The sequence below is a fragment of the Corythoichthys intestinalis genome, chromosome 1 (assembly GCF_030265065.1).
Source record: "Corythoichthys intestinalis isolate RoL2023-P3 chromosome 1, ASM3026506v1, whole genome shotgun sequence".
In the NCBI taxonomy this organism is placed as follows: domain Eukaryota; kingdom Metazoa; phylum Chordata; class Actinopteri; order Syngnathiformes; family Syngnathidae; genus Corythoichthys; species Corythoichthys intestinalis.
Window position 1 is genome coordinate 13,312,070 of NC_080395.1, and position 23,880 is coordinate 13,335,949.

The window sequence follows — 23,880 nt, forward strand, 5'->3', positions numbered from 1 at the left end:
ACGAGACCTAAACCTAATTATGCCAAAAATACGAGAAGATTGCAACGAAAAACTACATCGAGGCGAAAAGAAGGAACGGCCAGGAGAGGTCGCTGTTGGCAAGAAGCCGTCACTCGAGGCAGGTTGTTTAACATCGCTTTGATAAATAAATTACTGTATATAAACATACTATAATTGCTTGTATATATTTTTTAAATTATTTTAGATTGTGTATTTTTTCTGAATTCTAGTATACAAAAGAATTTATTAATACAATAATTAGAAAAATTTAAATTGATAATGAATTTAAAATACAGAAATACCCATTGGCACTCCAATCGGTCTTTGTCAGGTGAAGTAACGCTTGCAAAAGCTACAGTGCATTGTGGGTCGAGTCGCCATTTTGGGTGATCACGTATTGTAAACAACTGAACAGTGAGAATCGTCTTTGCTTTCATCATTGTCTTTGATAAACTGAGCTACTCCTGTTCTGGTTTGTTTACATCCTTGGTACACTCAAAATGTCGCACGGGGCCGTGTCCGCTAGTTTGGGCACGTGACTGACAAAGACCGATGTTGATTTTTATATCAAACAGAGAAGCGCTCTAAAAATGGGTCACTACGGAGGAAGTTAAAAAAAAAAAATAGTAATAAACATTAATATGTCACAGTTATAATAAAAAGGACAAGTAATTACAGTGCCCTCAAAGGGACATCCACAGAAATAAAATAAATTTAAGCAATCTGGTAGTGTGCACCAAAAACTATCTAGTAAACAATTGTTGCAATTGGCTAACTTGCATAGCAAAAGTCCGCTAGCTTAAATGATATAAAATTCTAATGTTTACCAGATCGTATCTGGTGCGCACTAGAAACAATCTGGTGCTCACCAGATCGCTAAAATTTATTCTATTTCCGTCGATGTTCCGTTAGGGGCTCCGTGGTACAAAGAATCAGATTGGAAAATATTACAATGCACAAGACAAAATACATCTTCCCTATAACTATACAGGTAAAGTTTGAAAAGTAAACAAACAACAACAAATGAAATCGAAGTATTTCAAATAATAGTACATTTTATTTTAAAGTACCTTTCAAGACACTCAAGGACACTTCACAACTGAGTTTAAAGCTACAAATAGACAAAAACAAAATCTGAGTAAATCCCAAGTAACAGTGAAGAAGTTATAACACAAACGAGAACAGAATCAAGCTGGATATGATAATTTGACCAGATATGTTTTCAGTCTGGATTTGAAAAGTGGCAAAGAAGTTATATTGCGAAGATCGGGGGGAGGTCCAAAGGAGGTCAGAAATGTAGAGTGGGGCCGGGCTGTAAATTGTAGTTTTGAAAGTGGTAAAAAGGATCTTATAGTCAATTCTTTGTTTTACCAGAAGCCAATGGAGTTGACGGAGGGCAAGGGTGATGTGGTGTGCGGTACGCGTTCGTGCAATGATGTGTGTTGCTGAGTTTGAAGGTGGCTGCAATTTCTGGAGGGATTTATTAGGAATAGGCATGTGCCGGTATGAGATTCTGACGGTATGATAAGCTTATGCAAAAATATCACAGTTGCACGTTATTGCATTTACAGCTCTAAAATGTGTTACTTTGACATATCTGGGTTAAAAAAAACTTTTTCCCATTGAAAAGGAATTTTTTTTCAAAACATAAGCAAATTGGAACACAGATCTAATGTTAAGTTAAAATAAATAACAAAAAATAACTGAATAATTCTAATATTCTAATTAAAATAAAAATAATTGCAGGCCTTTAGGTGAGTGTAGACCCAGACCCACAGCTCAAAATTATTACCATCAGACAGTATCGCCATCAGAAATAAAAAATAGAATTATTTTCCATAAAAAGCATGCGTGTATGACTCGTATCATATTTACATTATACACTTTTGGGCTAATAAACAGTAGGCAGCTTGAGCAGAGCCATGAATTGATGTCTTGTTAACAGAGGGTGAGACTCAAGGGAAACTGAATAGGTAAATTGAGATACTTTTTCAACAGTAAATGGGTGGAAATGGGAGTAATCTGAATATTTTGTCACACATTGAAATTCAAAAGTTATTCCCCAGTGTGGCTTCTTGCGTGCGTTACTAAATTTGCTTTCTGAGCGAATCCTTTACCACAAAGTGAGCAGGCAAAGGGCTTCTCTCCAGTGTGTGTTCTTGCATGTGCGTTTAAATTTGCCTTCAGAGCGAATCTTTTACCACAACATCTGCAGACAAATGGCTTTTCTCCAGTGTGTGTGCGCGTATGCCTTTTTAAATAAGTCTTCTGAGAAAATATTTTATCGCAAAGTGCGCAGGCAAAAGGTTTCTCGGCAGTGTGCGTTCTCGTGTGATCGTTTAGTTCTATTTTCCGAGAGAATCTTTGATGACAAACTGAGCAGGGAAAAGGCTTTTCTCCAGCATGTTTGCGCGTGTGTATTGTCAACGCATACTTCCGTCGAAATCTTTTCTCACAAAAGGAGCAGGCGAAAGGCTTCTCTCCAGTGTGTGTGCTTGCATGTTGGTTTAAATTTCCCTTATCGGTGAATCTTTTACCACAAAATGTGCAGACAAAAGGCTTTTCTCCAGTGTGTGTACGCTTATGCCTGTCTAAATCAGTCTTCTGAGAAAATCCTTTATCGCAAAGTGTACAGACAAAAGGCTTCTCTTTTGTGTGTGTTCTTGTGTGAATGTTTAAATTTCCTTTCGTGAAGTATCTTTTGTCACAAAGTGAACAGGCAAAACGCTTCTCTCCAGTGTGCCTTTTAGTATGATCGTTTAGATCTGCTTTCCGAGAGAATCTTTTCCCACAAAAGGAGCAGGCAAAAGATTTCTCTTCAGTGTGTGTATGCTTATGCTTTTTTAAATCTATCTTCCAAGAAAATGTTTTATCGCAATGTAAGCAAGGAAAAGCTTCCCCAACCTTGCATTCTTTTGTGTCTCTTTTCAATGATGACTTGTTTAAGGATTTTAAAGCATTTTGGTCATAGTCATTATCCTCTTCATCAGTGTTTAGGTCAGAAGAGTGGGATGTGATGTCCTCGCTGTCCGAAAGTGGAGCTAAGCAGTCGTCCGGTTGCGATTGTCCTTCTCCTTTTGCTGTCAGGTGTTGAAAGGAGCCGTCGCTTGATTGTTTCGCTGCTCCGCTCTCTTCGCTTTTACCTTCATCTTCTTCACTCTTGACAATGACAATCAATGGAAAAGTGGTGATTTCGTCTTCCTGTTCTTCTTCCTTAATAATGGGGATTTGTGGCTGTGCCTCCTGTTTGATGTACGGCATCGCCGCCTCCTCCTGTGTAACGCGGAGGGGAGCGTGCTTCTCACGGTGAAGATCTTCTACAGTGACATCTGTGGGACAGTGGTTAAAAAAAAAAAAATCAAATCAAGTGATTTGCAAAAGTCGAGCTTTTGCCCTGATTTTCATGTTGCATGTTTTCTACTGACACTAAAACATTTCTGCTGTAAATACAATAAATCCACTTTATTATGCACACCCATTTTAAGAATAAGTCTACAGTAGGACATATAATTTACTCCGGTGTATTTTACCGACTATTTTTATACGCGCGAGCAAGAGTGAAGGTAAGGCACTCTGTAATAACGCTCATGTGTAATCCGCAATCGGAGGACCACGAATGGGCACTGAATTGAAGCATATTATTGTGACGTATGTTTGAAGGTTAAAAAAAATAAGTGAATGCATTATCAGCTCATTACAGCTAGTTCATGTCGAACGAGCCGGCCGGTACCACATTTAAAGTTACGGGTTGGCGGAGAGGAAGATGCACTCATCACGCCAGCGAGTGAAAGCTGGGCCAATGTTTATTCTTGAGTATCCTTTAACATGGTTACCTTTTATTTTCTCCTCGGACAAAACTTTTTGTCTCTTTTGTTGCTCTGTCTTCTTTGCAGAATTCACGCGAAAGTGTCGGCATCAACTTCCGTCGTTATAATGAATGGGGAAAGGGGGAAGTGACATATGGCGTAAAGCAGTCAGCACATTTGTAGATTTTTGTATGTCAGGGTTCCTGCCACCCTCCTAAAAGTTAATTAGTGCCAACGAAAGTGATACAGTTGTCAGTAGAGCTATCATCACAAATGTTATGAAAATATTTTATAAAGGTTGAAAAGTTACCGAGTGTTGCTTTAAATAGCCAATCACAAAAATTGGTTTCACCACACCATGTCTATAAAATACTTATTGCAATATGTGTGCGTGTGTGGGCGCGCATATGTGTTCGTGGTAAGAACAGTATTATTTTTTTTATACTTGAATACTACATGACCATGATGCAGTATTTTATTTCATTGTTTAATACTCAAAGGCTACTCTCCAGTAGATGCACAGTATTTTATTTACTTATTTTTAATTGCTTGCTACTATAAAGCACTTTAATACTTTAAAGCTAAATGTCATTGTTCTGTATAAGCACACAGTATTGTTTACATCTAAATAAGGAGTTTACGTTTAAAGGGAAATGAGAATTTTTTACATCAGGCTTAATTATCGAGTTAGCGTGGGGTTTAATTCGTCGGTGGAGCTGCTTTCAACAAATTCTGTGCAGTCTATTAGTTACTTGTAAATTGCACGGCTCCGAAGTGGCTAAGCTAGGGCGAGTTAATGGTTCTTGCTTGGAATAATTTTGGTGATGGTCTACATTTTCTTAGTAACAGTGGATACATTAATATCCTATGCAACTCTTTACACGCGTGGAGTTCTTTAGGAATCAAAACGTATAAAATACGAACACCTGACTCTTGGCCTTCAGTCAGTAGTATTTTGTCGGATTTTTAAGACAAGTCGAGAAACACAAATGAATGTAATCACTCTAATGTTAACCGAGCGAAACCCTGCACTTAAAACAAAATTTATCAATCAGAAGTGGCATTAAGCAAAAGCAACCGAAAGGTGTAACAGTGCCTTGGCTAGCGAGCTAAACTAAGGAAATCTAAGTTAAGCAAACCTGGGAAGCTTCAACATAAAGCTAAACGACTTCCACTAAGCTCTAAATTGAGATGTTTTAGTCCACTAAATTCTTACTTTGCTACTTACCCGATGAGAATGTTTTGAAGGAGCTTGTTTGGTTTGATATGAAGGGAACATGAAAGAACTGCAAGTCCTTGTGTAGTGTACACAGATTTTGCGTCAGTAGTGACCCGGAAGTAGAAACGTTCAGTCGCTGAGACTTCAGTGTAATCTGTTTAACTATCTGGAACCATCACTATTTCACATTTCACTGGACACCAACAGTATTGAAATAATGTGATAACATATCTGGATTTCAGTCTTAAATCTATCACTAACTTTATTTTGAAAGCTCAGAACATTTTCTGTAAATGTATACGTTGAAAGATTGGTCTTTACTGTGCTTCTTCCGCTGCACTTCTTTCATCAAAGAACATAACAATAAACTCGCATCATTTTAAAGCATTGGTTCAGTTACTTTAGTTTTCCTCGCGAGTCATGACCCCCAATAATCCCAAAACTACGAAAGAAGAATACGAGAACTACCGTGTATCGAGGTAAGAAAGAACGGCCAGGAGAGGACGCTGTTGCCAAAAAGCCTCCACTTAAAGCAGGTTGTTTCACTTTGATGAATTAAATATATACAAGGTATTAAAAATATTTGCTTTTTTTTTTTTTTTTTTTTTAATTCTATGAGATAAAATAATTTATGAATTACTACTGTTCATAAAACTAAATTAATGACTTCATAACAAATACAGAAATACCCATTGGCTATATCCCCAAGTGACACTCCAATGTTGATTTTTATATAGAACAGAGATGAACTCAATACTACCATTTTTGAACTCATTTTGTCTACACTTATAGATTAGTTGAATTTTTCTTCCCGGACAATAGTTATAGGCGGTTTAAATAGCTGACAGATATACTTCATAATTAATTATTATGAAATCTATGCCTGACATGTCACTGGTATTGGTGGCCAACACAACAACATAATTTGATATTCAAACCCCTCTTAATGTTTTCGTTTTTATAAAATTTGTAAAATTAGTTAACTAGTAGGTCGCCTTTGTTGTTGACGATGCAATGCACTCTGGCCGGTGACGTCACTGGGCAGCGCTGCTGTACTTCCAGTGTCACTTGTTAGCTACATAAACGTGTCGTCGGTACTGCCCTTCCAATTTGAACCTGAGGGGAAAAGTGATGATCAGGACAGCGCTGTCAATATTTAATAAAACGAGCAACAAAAGCAATTAAATGAAGGTCTCCAGCAGGATTCAAACCCGTGTTTCCTGTGCAGCAGACGAGCATGTAGACCACAGGACTATATTTCCGTGTGACGTCAGAATCAGGATTTTCCTTATAAAGCAATCGCAACCAACATGAGTTTTCTGTCTTTGGTAAAACCTGAAAGGGAAACGCAACTGAAAAGAAAGTGCGGCTGGCTTAACCACGGAATTAGAAAACGTGACTCACTTTAGACAGCAAGCAGACAACAATAACATAGGCTTGTAGAAGTGTTTATTGAACACACAAAAAAATAAGCGATCATGAAAAGGCAGACCCAAAAATGGTCATTGACAGTAGGTCGGGATATAAAAACAACAACTACACAAAACAGGGAAAACCGGGTAAGGCAGACCAACGAAAAAAAACAAGACAATGATGCAACTAGCAACTCAGGGATATACAAACTGTCAAATGGCAGCGAGTCAATATCTCGGCAAGCCGCCTAGGATCGGTTAAAAGACACTGCTGATGACTGAGAATTGGATGCAGGTATGATGTTGGGAACACATTCAACATCTCTGTAACAAAACTATCTGACCAGCAGCACAACGTGACAAAATCATGCCAGTCGTCATACTATCTTCGCTTGATAGCGAGCACAGCTATTCTCCCAGTCCAGGCCAACTGTGTCATCACCCCCAGCGCGTGCACCCTCCGTAGGTCACAACATGTACTAAATATTATTGATTTTTAAATCCATGGCAAAATTATGAGTTTCAAATAACATTATAGTAAAACAGAACAATTGTGGCTCATTAGAGCCTACAAGTCTTTAAGTCCGAGGTTCCCTTCAAATGAGTTATGTCATATTCACTGTTGCCACTAGAGGGCAGTGTATCCACTCAAAGTAATAAAACTAAATACAAACACTTTAAAAACAAATCATTACAACGCCGCTCTAATTCAACAAATACTCGAAGCAGCAAAGTTTGATTTGAAGCTTTTTTCTAATCGAATTACTCGAGTTAATCAATTAATTGTTGCAGCATTATTAGAAATATTGCAAAGATGGGAGCTGATCTGGTGATGTTTTTCATATGGGAGCGGCTGGTGAGCGTGCTGTCGAGGATGACACCCAGACTTGAGGGAGAAATGGATACATTATTTATGGAAATTAGGAAGTTATTGTAATCAGTGAGTATGGCGAGGGGGTGCCTACTCGAAGGACATCTGATTTTGAGCTTTTGAGGAGGTTTGAGAAGAGCCATGAGTTGACGTCTTGGGGTAATGGTAAATGGTGTTATACTTGTATAGCGCTTTTCCACCTTTCAAGGCTCTCAAAGCGCTTTACACCAGGAGCAATGTGGGGTTCAGTATCTTGCTCAAGGATACTTAGGTGAGTTCATCAGGGCGGAGACTTGAATCCACAACCTCTGGGTTGGGGAACAACTACTCTACCACTGAGCCACACCACCCCATTGTAAAGAGAGGGTGAGAACGGAAGGCAGAAGGGAGGTTGGTTTCTAGGAAATATAGAGCTGGGTGTCAATGCCAATTTTCAGATGTAAAATACAAAAAGCAGTTAGCACGAAGTAAGTTATGAAACAACCTCAACAGAAAGACATGTAATACAATACATTCATATTGAACAACAACAAAAAGAATCAACATATTCGATAGTTGTGAAAAATAACAGCACCTGCAAAATCATTTCAACTACTTTTTCAAAAGAGGCTCAAGGGAAACTAAATAAGGAAATTGAAATCCTTTTCCCGCTGTAAATGTGGGGCGGAAATAATATTTTGTCACACACTGCGATTCAAAGGTTTTTCCCCAGTGTGGCTTCTTGCGTGCGACACTAAATTTTTCTTCTGAACGAATCTTTTACCACAAAGTGAGCAGGCAAAAGGTTTCTCTCCGGTGTGTGTTCTTGCATGTTTGTTTAAATTTCCCTTCTCGGTGAATGTTTTACCACAACATGTGCAGACAAATGGCTTCTCTCCAGTGTGTGTACGCATATGCTTTTTTAAATCAGTCTTCAGAGAAAATCTTTTATCGCAAAGTGTGCAGGCAAAAGGTTTCTCTCCAGAGTGTGTTCTTGTGTGATCGTTTAGCTCCATTTTCTGAGAGAAACTTTTATGGAGAACTGAGCAGGGAAAAAGCTCTTCACTCGTATGTGTATGCTTATGCTTTTCTAAATGAACCTTCTGGGAAAATCTTTTATCGCAAAGTGTGCAGGTGAAAGGCTTCTCTCCAGTGTGTGTTCTGGTGTGAATGTTTAAATTTCCCTTCCCGGTGAATCCTTTACCACAACATGTGCAGACAAAAAGCTTTTCTTTAGTGTGTGTACGCTTATGCTTTTCTAAATGAGTCTTCTGAGAAAATCTTTTATCGCAAAGTGAGCAGGCGAAAGGCTTCTCTCCAGTGTGTCTGCTTGTGTGTCTGTTTAAATTTCCTTTATCGGTGAATCGTTTACCACAAGATGTGCAGGCAAAAGGCTTTTCACCAGTGTGTGTACGCATATGCTTTTTTAAATCAGTCTTCTGAGAAAATCTTCTATCGCAAAGTGTGCAGGCGAAAGGCTTCTCTTTTGTGTGTGTTCTTGTATGAATAGTTAAACTTCCCTTGGTGAAATATCTTTTATCACAAAGTGAGCAGGCAAACGGCTTCTCTCCAGAGTGTGTTTTAGTGTGATAGTGAAGGTCTGATTTCCTAGAGAATCTTTTTTGGCAAACTGAGCAGGGAAAAGGCTTTTCTCCAGTGTGTGTACGTGTGTGTATTGTCAACTCAAACCTCCGAGAAAATATTTTCTCACAAAAGAAGCAGGCAAAAGACTTCTCTTCAGTGTGTGTACGCTTATGCTTTTCTAAATCAGTCATCCAAGAAAATCTTTTATCGCAATGTAAGCAAGGAAAAGCTTCCCCAACCGTGCATTCTTTTGTGTCTCTTTTCAAAGATGACTTGTCTAAGGATTTCAAAGCATTTTGGTCAAAGTCACCATCCTCCTCATCGGTGTTGAAGTCAGAAGAGTGTGACGTTAAGTCGTCGCTGTCCGAGAGTGGAGCTAAAAGCCCATCCGGTTGTGATTGTCCCTCTTCTTTTGCTGTCAGATGTTGAAACGACATGTCGCTCGAATGTTTCTCTTCCCCGCTCTCTTCGCTTGGACCTTCATCTTCTTCTCTCTTCACAATGACAGTAATTGGAAACTTGGGGATTTCAGCTTCCTGTTCTTCTTCTTTAATGCAGAAGGTCTCTGGCGCCGCCTCCTGTTTGATGTACGGCATCTTGGACTCCTCCTCCTGTTTAGCGTCGGGGGGATTGTGCTTCTCAGAGTGAAGATCCTCTACAGTGACATCAGCTGGACACTGGGTGAAAGAAAAGAAAATCACGTAATTTGCTTAGGTCGAGCTTTTTTCCCGTTTTTCATGTTGCATGATTTCTACCGAAACAAAGAACCTTTTCACAGTAGATACAATGAATACACTTTATTATGCGCACCCATTTTAAATCAACTCTTTCACTGCCGTTGATGATAATAGTTAGAATTGTTAACTCATTGGCTGCCATTGATGCCGCCAGTTGTCCAATTCATTTTGACCGGGAGGGGTGATTGAACGAACGAACGTCTACCGGCGTTAATGGCACTGAAAGATAAGCATGCACAATTGCAGGTAATGAGTTCACTGTGGGTCACTTCCTTGTTAGTTTTATGGCACTTACAGGTTCCATCTAACGCGGGGCTCTGAACCAGGCCCTAAAACATCCAATGAAGAATTTCTTTGGTTAAGGTTAGCATATGCAGTTAAACAGTCTAAACTTAAGATTTCCCACTTGTCTCCTGTTTCAAAATTGAAACTTTGGATCTGAATATTATTTGTTTCCCCTGTCAATTATTAATGTGACAGATTCACTTTTAAGTTGGGTTCACTATGTCAGGTGTGTCCGTGTTATTTTCTGCGTATGTCGATGGGGAGGGGTACGTCTGTAATGCTTATCTTCACGAGAGGATATTGTTTTTGTGAACCTCTGACAGTCAGAGCAATTAAAAGCTTATCGCAACAGCAGTCCTGGCTCCCGTCATCATGAATAAACAATGCAGACGAACACCACACGGACACATCAAAGCAACTCTGGCATTGCATAAAAAATGAAACAACTATTGTCGCGATCTTCCCTTCATGTTCTTTTGTTTTTCCAGTTCCTCGTCATGCCTTGGATTTCCTGTCCTCCCCTTACAAGTCTCTACTCTTAACTTAATGTTTAGGATTGCGTTAGCCTTCAGTTAGTGGTACTTTGTCGCATCTTTAAGACAAATCAAGAAGCGTCTTAAACAATTAAATGCAATCATTCCAATATTTACCAAGTGACCCCCTTGCCCAGGGGTGGACTGGTAATCTGTACCTTCTGGAGGATCACAGAACGGCCGGTGCTCTGGACTGCCGGCGGCCGCCATGCATACGTCACTGTTTCTATCCACCCTATCCTCTATGATTATCTACAGTTCCCATCCATTCCGACAGGTGGCAGCAATGCGCCTGGCTGTTAACCGCCAATCTGATAGGAGGAGAACGAAGAAGTGGGCCGTTGCCGCAAGGCGCTGTAACTCTGAAAGACTTGTTGTGGCCCACGAAGGGGCAGGATAGAGCGATAAGAGATTTGGCGGATAGTTGCCACCGGGCTGAGATGGAATGAAGAGGGTTACTTGCTAGGGTATATTGGCAATTGTTATCCACCAGGTAGCTACAATTTAAATGAAATAAATGGCAATTAAAGGGCTAGTGCCAGCTATTCCATTTCCCCGTTTGCAATCGTGTCAAGTTACAGTATGCTAGTCCTACTGTCTCTCTCCTAAGAAAAAACATTTTAGCTGTAAAACAACGTATGCACACGCAGCAGCAATATTAATTCAGAAGAAATATAACAAAATGTTATTAAAATGAATGGTTTTGTTTTAAAATTTAGGTAGTTAAATTGATATGATATATATTTTTAATCATTTATAAATAATTTTTTTTCTGGTTAATACTTTCCAATGAAGGTTATATATGCAGGATTTGTCTTGAAATGTTTATTGTATTTTCATTGAAATGTATTTGTGTGGCAAGATTAATTGTGGCATAAACAATGAAGTCATTTTATAGACACAAGGGATAGGTGTTATAACCAATTGGATACATAAAACTTGCTTTAAAAATTAAATTCTTTCATTTGTTTATTCAGGTTGATCATAGAGCTAGGGCAGAAGATGAATCCAACTCCAGTTCAGCCTTGCAGTTCTTTGAGCGCTCCATGTCAGACAGTCACAGTCTAGACACATTTTCCTCTCAAAGTGCACGAAATTGATGCATTTTACAATAAAATGTAAAAAAAAAAAAAAAAAATCTCCCGGGGGGGGCATGCCCCCGGACCCCCCTAGAGGGTCTGTGTTTCCCCTTCGTACAGCGATTATTGTGGGCTGGGCTGAGTCAAAGTCCAGGGCTGCTTTTTAGTCCCAGTCCGCCCCTGCCCTTGCCCTCAAAACAAACTTTACAAATCGGAAGTGGCGTTAAATCAAAGCAATCGAAATGCGTTAACGTGTCTTTGCTAGCGAGCTAAGCCAAACAAAACTAAGTCAGGTAAACCTGGAAAGCTTCAAAATAAAGCTAAACTACTTCCACTAAGCTTTAGCATGGGACTTTTTAGTACTCTAAATTCTTACATCAGCACTTACCTGATGAGACTGCTTTGAAGGAGGTGGTTTGTTCAGGAAAGCGCTGCAAGTCCCGGATGGGTACACAGAGTAGTGAACCGGAAGTAGAAACGTTCAGGCGCCGAAACTTCAGTGTAATCCGTTAAAGGGTTTGGAACCAAAACTACTCCACATCACGGGACTCCAAAAATATTGAAAAAATATGATAACATATCCGAATTTGAGTCATAGCACCACTAAATCAATTTTGAAGGCTCAGAAAATTGTCCTTAAAAGTTTGGTCTTGTTAAAACATACTGTATTGCATCCGCTGCACTTTTTCCAGCAGGGAACTTCCGCTAGGAAGGTTGTAGAAATGTAGAGAGAGAGAAATAAATAAATTATATATATATATATATATATATATATATATATATATATATATATATATATATATATATATATATATATATATATATATATAAGGTCGTAGAGACTCTTTTTATTTTATTCATTTTTATTAACATGACAAGCAAACAGATGAACAATCAACTATACAGACCAGAAACAAAACAAAACGAACACAAATATGCCAGGGGGTATAAACATTCCAAACATTGCACATCAGAGAGAAAAAAACACAAATAATGCCGTAATCAATTATTCACATAAAAAATTCTAGTTTTTCGCAAATCATAATTGTTTTTTCTGCTTTCAGATTCTTTGATTTTTTGTAACAGATTTATGAAGCACACTTTCTTGTTATAAAAGTGAGAAAAATAAGGCAACAGCTTGCTAAATTTACATTTGTGGAGGTAAAATTTTGTTAACAAAATGAGTAGATTGATAATAAAAACATAAAAACATTCTCATTTTTTAGATTTTCATAGAAACAAAAAATGACATTTTCCCGTTTGAGTTTGAAGTCCACGTGTAGAGTCCTGATGATGAACTTGCAAAATTCGTTCCAAATTTTATTGGAAAAAGAGTAGGTCCAAAAAAGGTGCTGAACTGTCTTTGGGACCACTTTCAGCTTATACCGTATTTGCGTACTGTACTGTTGGCTCTTTTGACACCTGCGCATTTTGTCATCTTCATCGAAGTACACAGGTGTTTCATCACCATCATCATCAGTCAAGGAAGGAGCTGCTGGAGTCTAATGCGTTATTTTATTTACAAATGTTAAGATGGATACATGTAATTTTTTTCTTTCATATATATCATAATTAAGAAATTGTAGTGCTGAAAAAAACATCTATAAAAATATACATATAAGGGTTTTTCGTTTTGTTTTGTATTTTTTCAATTATTTTTTCCCCAAAGTATGTCTTATATGTATCTCTTTCCAATGTTGTACAATTTAAATACATTGATATAAAAATAAATTTAAAAAAATACATAAAATATATAAAAATACATTGAATACACACACACAAAACATGTAAATATGCTCCGCCTCTACTTCGCGGATTTTTAATTTTCACATGGTTGCCAGTCCCCAATAACCGCGAAAAATGACGCATCACTGCATTCATTACTGTATTTTTTTCACCTGGTAATAATTGTCTTGATGTGAACCATTGTCTGATGTGCATCATGGCTCGGTCAAAAGAGCTGTCTGAAGACCTGCGATCAAGGATTGTTGATTTGTATAAAACTGGGAAAGGATACAAAACCATCTCTAAAAGTCTGGATCAATCGACAGTCAGAGAAGTTGCCAACAAATGGAGAGAGTTTGGCATTGTTGCTTCTCTCCCAATGAGTGGCCGTCCACCAAAGATGACACCAAGAGTTCAGCGCAGAATACTAAGAGAGGTAAAAAGAACCCCAGAGTCTCTGCTAAAGACTTACAGAAATCACTGGCACAGTCCAGTATCTCTGTGGACACATCAACTATATGTAAAACTATGGCCAAGAATGGTGTTCAGGGGAGCACTCCACGGAGGAAGCCACTGATGTCTAAAAAAAAAAATCGTTGCTCGTTTAATGTTCGCAAAAAGGCACTTGGACACTCCACAGAAGTTTTGGCAACATATTTTGTGGACTGATGAAACCAAAGTTGACTTGTTTGGAAGTAACACAAAACATCATGTGTGGAGGAAAAATGGAACAGCTCACCAACATCAACACCTCATCCCCACCGTGAAGCATGGTAGAGAGAGCATCATTATTTGGGGCTGTTTTGCTTACTCAGGGCCTGGACAACTTGCAGTCATTAATTGAAGAATGAATTCAAAGGTTTATCAGGATGTTTTGCAGGAATACCTAAATCCGTCTGTCAGACAGTTGAAGCAAAAAAGAGGATGGATGCTGCAACAAGACAATGATCCAAAACATAGAAGTAAATCAACTTCATAATAGTTTCAGAAGAACAAAATACACGTTTTGAAGTGGCCAAAAGTCCAGACTTGAACCCCATTGAGATGCTGTGGCATGACCTCAAGACAGCAATTAATGCCAGACATCCCAGGAATCTAACTGAACTGCAGCAGTTTTGAAGAGAAGAATCGGCCAAGATTAGTCCTGATCGATGTGCCAGACTGATCTGCAGCTACAGGAAGCGTCTGGTTGAAGTTATTGGTGCCAAAGGGGGGGGGGGGGGGGGGGCACTGGTTTGGATAGACACTGTTTTTTCATCTGTGTCATTTTGACAAAGATCAGATCACATTTAATGCTGATTTTATGCAGTATTATGAGAAATTCCAACATGTATTATATGTCATTGTACTGTCCTCGCCAAGACGTTGGAGAAAAGTCCTAGCTAGACAGTGAGCTAGGCTTCGAAATGACGATGTCAAACATCCGTGAGGTTTGCTGACTTTATTCAATTGCTCATGACATCAACACTTGCAAAATGAAACTAAAATAAAATAAGTCTAATGTTAAATAACAGCTATTCAAATTTGTGTTTACAAGTACCTGCTGATACAGCAATAACAAACTATTAGCATGTATCAGTGAGCGTCCGCACATCATTACAATGACAAAAACTCACCCCAAGTATCCGACCACAATTGAAAACTCACAATAAACAGTACAATAGGGATATATACAGCCGTCGCCTATGGATGCTTCACAGGCAAAAAATGTGTACGCAGGCTGTCACCTCTGTCACTCGGCTGCTCTGTGTGTGCATGTGTGGGGTGGGTGCGTCTGTACATGCGCTCGCTTCCTGTGCCAAAATAAAAGCATGCTTCACAAAACAAAAGTCAATGTTAAAAAAAAAAAAAAAAGACGAGACTCAGTTGCCGTAAAGTCGAAATCGCATATGTCGGGTACTTTGCAACCCAGGGTCTACCTGGAAACAGTTTGCATGTGTTGTGTGTCAAAGCGAAGGATTGATACAGTTCAGACTCAACAGGGAAGCAGTCTTACCAGCTCCTGCACTGAACGAGACATGGCTGTCTTGATGGCGATGATTGACAACCGGATAGTACGTGATCGTTTAAATACGCGCAGCACAAGTCAAAACATCCATAAATAAACAATAATTTGTCAATAGAAAAGGTCATTCAATTTTATAGTTAAATTTAAAATACACAACAAAAGTGCCAATTGGCCTTTGACACCAACAAACCCGAGGTAGTAAAACGGGCACAGGGGACAAAAAGGTGGAGGGTAGAAGAGGAGCGAAGTGATCGGCGAGGAGTGCTAGTGCAAACAAAATCCGAAATGTAGAGTGTGGCCAGGCCGTGAATAGCTTTAAAAATGGTGCGATTTTTTTTTTTAACTGGAAGCCAATGAAGTTGAGAACGCATGCATGCATTCTGTCAATCCATATAAACTTTGAATACAAGACTAAACGGAGATGATTAATGTTTTATTTTTGTCCCTTTTTTGAAAATCAAAATATGATCACCCTGGAATGATAGTTCATAGTCATTTGTTTTGATGCTTCTGCGCATGTGGGTCATCTTGCTCAGCGCATGTTAGACTGCGAATTACTGCGCATGCGTAATACTTGAATGGGCTAAATGGACAAAGACAGTCTGAACAGGCTAGCCAAAAAAACAGATGACTAAAAATTGGATTTGTGCATTAAGACCTGCAGTATGAACCTAGCAAATGTCTCGTCTGAGCGAATCTTTTACCACAAAGTGAGCCAACAAAAGGGTTCCCTCCAGTTTGTGTGCACTTGTCAGTTTAAGGTTCTCTTCTGAAAATCCTTGATGACAAACTGACCAGAGAAAAAGGCTTTGCTCTAGTGTGCGTGCTTTTGTTTGCTTAAATGTCCGTCTTCGCTAAATATTATACCACTACATGTGCAGACAAAAGGGTTTTATCTACCATATATACGCTTACCCCGGTGATACACCAGGCACGTCTGCAGCGTGTCAGTGTTGCCGGCTCGTCAATACAACACTGACGCTCGTCCTCAATTTCCATAGGACGCATTTTACAAGCAGAGCGTCTGTGGAGCGGCTCGATTGGTTCACGTGAGGATTGCAAGATCGCATGAGAGTAGCGGGTGTTTATAGATAATAATACAACAACCATTTGCCTTTCAGACGCGCCTATTGGTTAACTTTCTTTCTGAAACAAAAGAAGAAAACAAGTTCTGTGCTAAAGAGAAAAACTATTGCAATGACAAATATTGTTCTGTAACATGTATTTTACAAATGAAACGCCTCAATTAATCATTTTTTTTCTCTTATGGTTTTAAAAGCTTAATTGATGAATTTTCCCAAGTCATAGCTCCACGCAGAAATGAATTAAATTATTTGCATATTATTTTGAAAATCAACCGGATCCACCTTATTTTTACATGAGTGACTTCCCGTCTGCCCAATCCTACTTAGTAGTATTGACACAGGAGGCTTGTGTCTCGCGACAAATATTAAACTGCTGTTCGTTTCGAGTGCGATGAGTTCAACAGCCTCTGGGACGCATCTGAGACGCAGCCGCTTCACGACTGGTGTACACTCGCTGCTTGACTTTAACGGCCGCGTTTCACTGCGTCGACGCGGCGGCAACGCTGACGCACCACAGACACGCCTGGTGTATTCCAGCCTTGATGCTTTTCTAACTCAGATTTCTTTAAAAGTCTTTTTTTGCAAAGTGTGCAGGCAAAAGGTCTCTCTCCCGTGTGCTTGTTCAATTTTCCCTTCTTGGTGAATGGTTTACCACAACATGTGCAGAGAAAAGGCTTTTCTCTAGTGTGTGTACGCTGATGCTTTTCCAAATGAGTCTTCTGAGAAAATTTTTCATCACAATGTGAGCAGGCAAAAGGCTTCTCTCCGGTGTGTGTGCTTGTGTGTTTGCTTAAATTTCCCTTCTGTGTGAATCTTTTACCACAAAATGTGCAGACAAAAGGCTTTTCTCCAGTGTGTATACGCGTGTGTCTTTCTAACTGAATTTTCTGAGAAAATCTCTTGTCGCAAAGTGTGCAGGCGAAAGGCTTCTCTCCAGTGTGTGTGCTTGTGTGTTTGTTTAAATTTCCCCTCTCAGTGAATCTTTTACCACAACACGTGCAGACAAAAGGCTTTTCTCCAGTGTGTATACGCTTATGTTTTTCTAACTCAGTCTTCTTTGAAAATCTTTTGTCGCAAAGTGTGCAGGCAAAAGGTCTCTCTCCAGTGTGTTTTTTCAATTTGCCCTTCTCGGTGAAAGGTTTACCACAACATGTGCAGACAAAAGGCTTTTTTCTAGTGTGTGTACGCTGATGCTTTTCTAAATCAGTCTTCTGGGGAAATTTTTCATCACAAAGTGAGCAGGCAAAAGACTTCTCTCCAGGGTGTGTACACATGTGTTTTGTCAACTGAGACTTCCATCGAAATCTTTTCTCACAAAAGCAGCAGGCGAAAGGCGTCTCTCCAGTGTGTGTGCTTGTGTGTTTGCTTAAATTTCCCTTCTGGGTGAATCTTTTACCACAACATGTGCAGACAAAAGGCTTTTCTCCAGTGTGTATACGCTGATGCTTTTCTAAATCAGTCTTCTGGGAAAATCTTTTGTCGCAGAGTGCGCAGGCAAATGGTTTTCCACATGGACATTCTTTTGCGTCTCTTCTCAATGAGGAGTTTTTTAAGGATTTCGAAGCATTTGGGCCAAAGTCATCATCATCAGTGTTAAAGTCAGAAGAGTGTGACGTTACGTCGTCGCTGTCCGAAAGCGGAGCTAACAGGCCGTCCGGTTGTGATCGTCCCTCTCCATTTGTTGTCAGTTGTTGAAGTGAGCCGCCGCTTGAAGGTTTCGCTGCTTCACTCTCTTCATTTGGACCTTTGTCTTCTTCGCTCTTCACACTGAAACTCATTGTCAATTTGGTGATTTCATCCTCCTGTTCTTCTTCTTTAATGTAGGAGGTCTCTGGCTCCGCCTCCTGTTTGATGTACGGCATCTCCGACTCCTCCTCCTGTTTAACGTAGAGGGGATCGTGGTTCTCAGGATGATGATCTTCTACAGTGAAGTCCTTGGGACACTGGGTGAAAAAAAAAAAAAAAATCACGTGATTTGCTGAAGTCAACCTATTGCTGTGATTTTCATGTTCCATATTTTTTACTAACATTAAGAACGCTTTAGCTGTAGATACATTAAATAAACTTTATTACGTACACTTAAACCTGGGCGATAAAACTATCAGGGTAATTCAATGTCAACAGAAGTCAGGCATGTGCGGGTATGAGATTCTGACGGTATGATAACCTTAAGCAAATATATCACAGTATCACGGTATTGCAGTTACCGCAATTTTCGTACTATAGACCCTACTCACATGACGTCACAACCACGCCTCCACACCATATTGTCCGTCAGCTCGTCGTGTTTACGCATTACCGCTACGTAAATTCCTCCTATTATGGCGTGTTTTTCTGCTCGTTAAAATTAATAATCAAAATGGTGAAGGCGTGTGTGGCGGTTGGTTGCAGTAACAGAGAAGATAGACGGAGAGACTTGAAGTTCTACCGTATTCCGAGAGACCCGGAGAGGAGAGCGAGATGGACTGCTGCAATTCGACGAGAAAACTGGGCACCAAACGATCACCACAGATTATGTAGTAGTCATTTTATATCTGGTAAGATGCATTTAATATATATTTAGAGGGTTTTGGGCTGACAACCACAATTAAGATCATTGCGAGGCTAATCACTGACAAGATACAGTTTCAAATTCAAGATGTTTATTTCTTCCGCCATCATTATTTTTTGAATAATATTTAGCTGGTACCAAGTGAAAGAAGCTGACCTCGTCTCCGGATCATCAGTTAAACAGGGGTGTCCAAACTTTTTTTCAAAGGGGGCCAGATTTGGTGTGGTAAAAATGTGGGGGGCTACCTTGGCTGATTTACGTAGAACAATATATTTAAACAAATTTTAGCAAGCCCTTCCGTGTGTCACATTTGTTTTATTATTAGTTTTTAAATTCATAATTTCAACAATCTTGCCTTTGTGGCGTTCTCTTTCGACACTCGGGCTCTTGCGAAATACTGCTGCAATACTGCTGCTGTGAAATTAAACTAGCTTCAAGTTGTTATAATTTCCCACTGCGTATCTTCCCTGTAATGAACATGTCAGCGTGTCTTGTTTCGTAATATCGCGTCACATCGGACTCTTTGAAAACAACGACTGTCTCTTTGCAAATGAGGCAGACACAGTTGCTGCGTATTTTATTGAAGAAATAGTCCATTATCCACCTATCCTTGAAGCGTCGGCCATCGCAGTCAACTTTTTTTTTTTTGTGATTGTCGCCATTTTAGAAAATTGGAAGTAAAGGGTCACACGGGGTAATGTTGCTTAGAGTGCTGCTCTTAAAGTTTTTCAAAGTTTCGTGACAATAGGCTGAGTTTCTGTGGACAAGATAGTTGTAGATATCAGGGTAGCAGATGTCAGGCAGAGACGGCGAAGACAGCGGGTCGAAAAATATCGATTTAGGCATCAAATATGGATCTGGCGAATGGATAGACTGAAGCTTTTCCACATAACGCCTTTTATGCAACGCATCCAATGAGTTTACAGAGTCTGAAAGCACCGGGGCTTCCATGAATTGCACTATAAATTGCACGACAAATTGAAACCATTGAGAATACGGATAAACAATGACGGACAATATGGCGGCCGGATGCAGCGACACGTCATTGTGTGACGTTGGTGAGTGGGGTCTATAGGGCGCACCTGACTATAAGCCGCCACCCACCAAATTTGACATGAAAACGGCATTTGTTCATAAATAAGCCGCACTGGATTACAAGCCGCAACTGTCCTGTATTATGGGATATTAGACTGTCATAGGACCAAATGAACCACCATTGCTTCAAAAAGCTTAATTTGGCCTTTTCTGTTTTCTTGGGGGAGACAGTCAACTTCTGCTGCCAACTGCTATCAACACTGTTGTCGACCAAAATGCCTCATAGCATGCGTTGCAGTGCTACTGATGTAAATAACAATCAAAATTCATGTTCTGTGCTAATTATTTCTTCAGTTACTGTTGTAGTTGTTTCAATAATTGCTAGTTATGGAATTTGGTAACACTTTTTGACAGTAGCGCCGTAAGACTGTCATAAGACAATCATAATTATGACGTAACACTTCCATGAGCATTAATGAATGTTTATGACAGACATCATTATGTGTCATCCGGCAAATTATTTCACTTTTGAATGGATGTAAAAGATCCGAGCTGGATATAAATGGAGTTAGTGACATAATTTGCCAGGTGACACTTAATGACATTTGTCATAAGCATTCATTAATACCCATGGTAATGTCATAATTATGACAATGGTATGGCAGTCTTATGATGCCGCTATCACATAAAGTGTTACCTATTAACCCAAATAAATCAACAAATAAGCCGCACTGGACTATAAACCGCAGGATTCAAAATGAGGGAAACGAGTAGTGGCTTATAGTTCGAAAATTACGGTACAGCTCTAAAATATTGAATTTTAAGATGTCTGGTTTAAAAAAAATTTTTTTTTAAACAACATATTAGAAAATTGGAAGATCAGTATAATGTTCGGTTAAAATAAATAGAAAAAAAAAAAACTGAAATACTGGACTGTCTCAGAAAATTAGAATACACAATATTCTAATTTTCTGAGACAGTCCTGTATATTGTTTTATGTAAAGGACGTCAGCCAAGGTCGGCCCCCCACATTTTTACCACGCCAAATCTGGTCCCCTTTGCAAAAAGTTTGGACACCCCTGCTTTAAATGGTGGATTAATGTACAGAACTGTCTCAGAAAATTAGAATATTGTGTATTCTAATTTTCTGAGACAGTCCAGTATTCTGAACAAAATTAGAATAAATGCAGTCCTTATGGTGAGCCTAAACCCACTGTTTTTTTTAAATAATCGGCATAGACATTTTATTAACAGAAATAATAAAAATGTTCGATAAAAGTCGAGAGATCTAAAATGGAACTACATCACCCGAACACCCGCGAGAAGGGGGGCACTATTGCTCATTTTTGAAACTCAACATTTTTGTTTTGTCTATTCATTTTGTTGACATTGTCAGACACCTTAAGACTTCATGCACAAAAGGCTTTAATATCTTGCAGAGTGTAAATTAAAATAGGTTTGTCTATTTATGGTTATATACACTTTTGGGGATTGCATGAATACCTCAAGTTTTGTGCAATGTTCTGCATTTTGATGACTTCATGTGCAATTGTTCTGCATTTTGATGACCTAATGTGCAATTGTTGTGCATTTTGTTAAGTTTTAGTTTTGTGCAATTGAAAAAGAAAACTGGACAAAATACAGCCATGTTCATGTTGAACATTGTTTGTAGTTCGCGTTTGAACATTTCAAATGCGCAATCAACCAATTGGCATGGCTGCAGCGTGCAGTACAGACAATACACCAGAAGAGGACACCCAAGTTCTTCATGAATGAAGCTTGGAGAAATAAACCAAGTTTCAACACAAAGGACCAAATGGGTTCAAAACACTTCTTACAGGTCACTTCCTGTATATTTCAGGACCCTCATAATGGTTTCACACCTGTCCGGTATTAAGTCTGATATGGGAAATTTGCCCTAGAGTCACAAACACTGATCACGGTCGCATCAAATCAAGTCTGATATTGCATAATAGGTAAAACGACCGATGTCATGATCCTACCCTCATTTTTTCGTTTTTCAGTACCTCGTCATGGCCTGGATTTCCTCGACTCATCTTCACATCTTTGACTTGATATTCGAGATTGCGTTGGCCTTCAGTCAGTAGTATTTTGCCGCATTTTTAAGACAAGTCGAGAAGCCTCCTACACAATTAAATGTAATCACTCTAATGTCAAACTGGGTACTTAACCGATGAGAACGCTTTGAATGAGCTAGTTTAGTTAGGAGAAGAGAAAGAACTGCAAGTCTGGCGAGGGTACACAGACGTTGCGTCAAGTGAACCGGAAGTAGTAACGTTCAGGCGCTGAAATTTTTGTATAATCTGCTGAAACGTCTTGAACGAAGTGAGAGACCACAACTGAAACCGGACTCCAAAAGTACTCATTACATACGAAAAATAATTTTGTATCATTTTTTAATGGAACAAATTTGGCGACTGTCACAACTTCACATCACTGGACTCCAAAAATATTCCATGAACATCATAAACATATCCGAAACTAAGTAATAAACATCAATAATTCAATTTTGAAGGGTCAGAACTTTGTCTAAATGTATACGTTGCAAGTTCGGTCGTCTGCTTCTGCTGCATTTTTCCATCAACTCAAAGCAGGTTGTTTCCAGAGCTGTGATCCAATCACGTGGCGTCTTTAAAGCACCATAAAATTTAAGCTATTTGATATAATGTCAACATTTTTTTTTTCCCTTCAGGCATGAATCCAAACAAACATACAGCATTTCTATGTGTTTACAATTAATTCAACCCGAAAAGAAAAGGGCTGACAGGAGAAGCTGAAGCTTATTGAAACCCGTCCCGACTCCCCAGTATACCATATAGGACGCAGAAAATATCGAATATCAATTTTTGGCATTCAGATTTCGTCGTGATTACAAGTTTTTTTTTCTTTTATAATAACCATCCCCTCTGATTGTTCATTTTCCCAATAGTCCATTGTCGATCGTGGCAATGTGCTCCTTATGTTGATTAGCTTCCAGTTTTTTGATACGATTATCTCTCTCTTTCATCGTCTTCTTCAGTTGCTCGTTTTCAGCCCGCAGCAACTGGAATTCCATCAAGATGTCTTGATTTTGCTTCAAAATTTGCTCTAATTTTTGCATTGAAGTTTCCAATCTTCCATGTCTTCAGCCTTGTCAGTCTTTTCTCCTCTTTTCGGTGCAGTAGGCATATTTGGGAGGCTTTCCCTTTCAGCTGGCGCCTGAGTTATCAGAACAGATAACAGAGCTCAGGAAGATGCGTCGTTCTCCGTCGAGTGTCAGAGTTGGGAAGCGTGCAAGCTTTCCATTACTGGAAAGCGTGAATTTCAACCTCTCCCAGTTTTTATTGGGCACAAATAGACTTGCCTGGTACACCAGACTCACCGCTGTTCCAGCTATTGAGTCTGGCCACCATTCAGCGGATACAATTTCCAGGGCGGAGCAAGCCACAGCAAACAGACAGCGGAGTGGACCAATCAGCAACGGGCAGACGTGACGTTAGTAAAACGACGAAGGCAGGATGAGGGACTTGCGCGCGAAAGGGAACATACGAGGAGAGCGGAGTTTATTCAACATGGCTATCGCGAGACAGACTGTTGTCAATGACTCGTGTCGATGTGTTTTTGGTAATTTAGAACTGATTTTACTGTGGATTGGAACATATTCTTGGCTCCCCTGTTCACCATCTGTGTTGTTGTGGAGACGACTTCCGACGCGCAAGAGTGATGTTGCTCGTTAAGAACACGTCACGCAAATAAACGAGGGCTGGGTCCCAGACTTTTCTCTCAGTGTTTGAAAAATACGGGGAGAACAGTCTGGCCGTGCCAGGCAATAAATAGACCACTGAAAACAGTAGATCAGCGTTAGTCCCGCCCACTGACTTTGACAGATAATTCATGAAGTTGTGCAGAAAGTGCCATAGCGGTGAAATGATAGTGAAATAATGATATATGTTTAAAACATTAAAAGAGCT

General features: G+C 39.5%; 4 protein-coding genes across 5 annotated transcripts in view; 1 reads left to right on the forward strand and 3 right to left on the reverse strand.

The window, feature by feature from the left end:
• Window positions 1–1,060: 1,060 nt before the first annotated feature.
• On the reverse strand, window positions 1,061–5,135 carry LOC130922119 (gastrula zinc finger protein XlCGF52.1-like). The gene is made up of 2 exons (XM_057846659.1): window positions 5,035–5,135; window positions 1,061–3,329 (listed from the first exon to the last, which is right to left on the reverse strand). Exon 2 carries the CDS (start codon window positions 3,259–3,261, stop codon window positions 2,056–2,058), a length of 1,206 nt encoding a protein of 401 aa, XP_057702642.1. The 5' UTR covers window positions 3,262–3,329; window positions 5,035–5,135; the 3' UTR covers window positions 1,061–2,055.
• A 295-nt stretch (window positions 5,136–5,430) lies between these two features.
• Window positions 5,431–23,880, forward strand: part of LOC130917599 (gastrula zinc finger protein XlCGF57.1-like) — a 34,832-nt gene continuing 16,382 nt past the window's right edge. The window contains exon 1 of the mRNA XM_057839189.1: window positions 5,431–5,504. Coding sequence (XP_057695172.1) covers window positions 5,446–5,504 — 59 coding nt within the window. The 5' untranslated portion in view covers window positions 5,431–5,445. The remainder of the gene's footprint in view (window positions 5,505–23,880) is intronic.
• LOC130917656 (zinc finger protein OZF-like) lies at window positions 6,470–9,885 on the reverse strand. The gene is made up of 2 exons (XM_057839284.1): window positions 9,682–9,885; window positions 6,470–9,548 (listed from the first exon to the last, which is right to left on the reverse strand). The coding sequence occupies exons 1-2, from the start codon at window positions 9,748–9,750 to the stop codon at window positions 7,989–7,991; spliced, it is 1,629 nt and encodes a 542-aa protein (XP_057695267.1). The 5' UTR covers window positions 9,751–9,885; the 3' UTR covers window positions 6,470–7,988.
• Window positions 14,702–22,250, reverse strand: LOC130917685 (gastrula zinc finger protein XlCGF57.1-like). 2 transcript variants are annotated; one of them, XM_057839327.1, is made up of 2 exons: window positions 21,913–22,250; window positions 14,702–18,266 (listed from the first exon to the last, which is right to left on the reverse strand). In XM_057839327.1, the coding sequence occupies exons 1-2, from the start codon at window positions 21,964–21,966 to the stop codon at window positions 16,788–16,790; spliced, it is 1,533 nt and encodes a 510-aa protein (XP_057695310.1). In that variant the 5' UTR covers window positions 21,967–22,250; the 3' UTR covers window positions 14,702–16,787. The 2 variants fall into 2 exon arrangements, with proteins under 2 accessions (XP_057695310.1, XP_057695318.1); XM_057839335.1 differs by having other exon boundaries at window positions 21,937–22,246.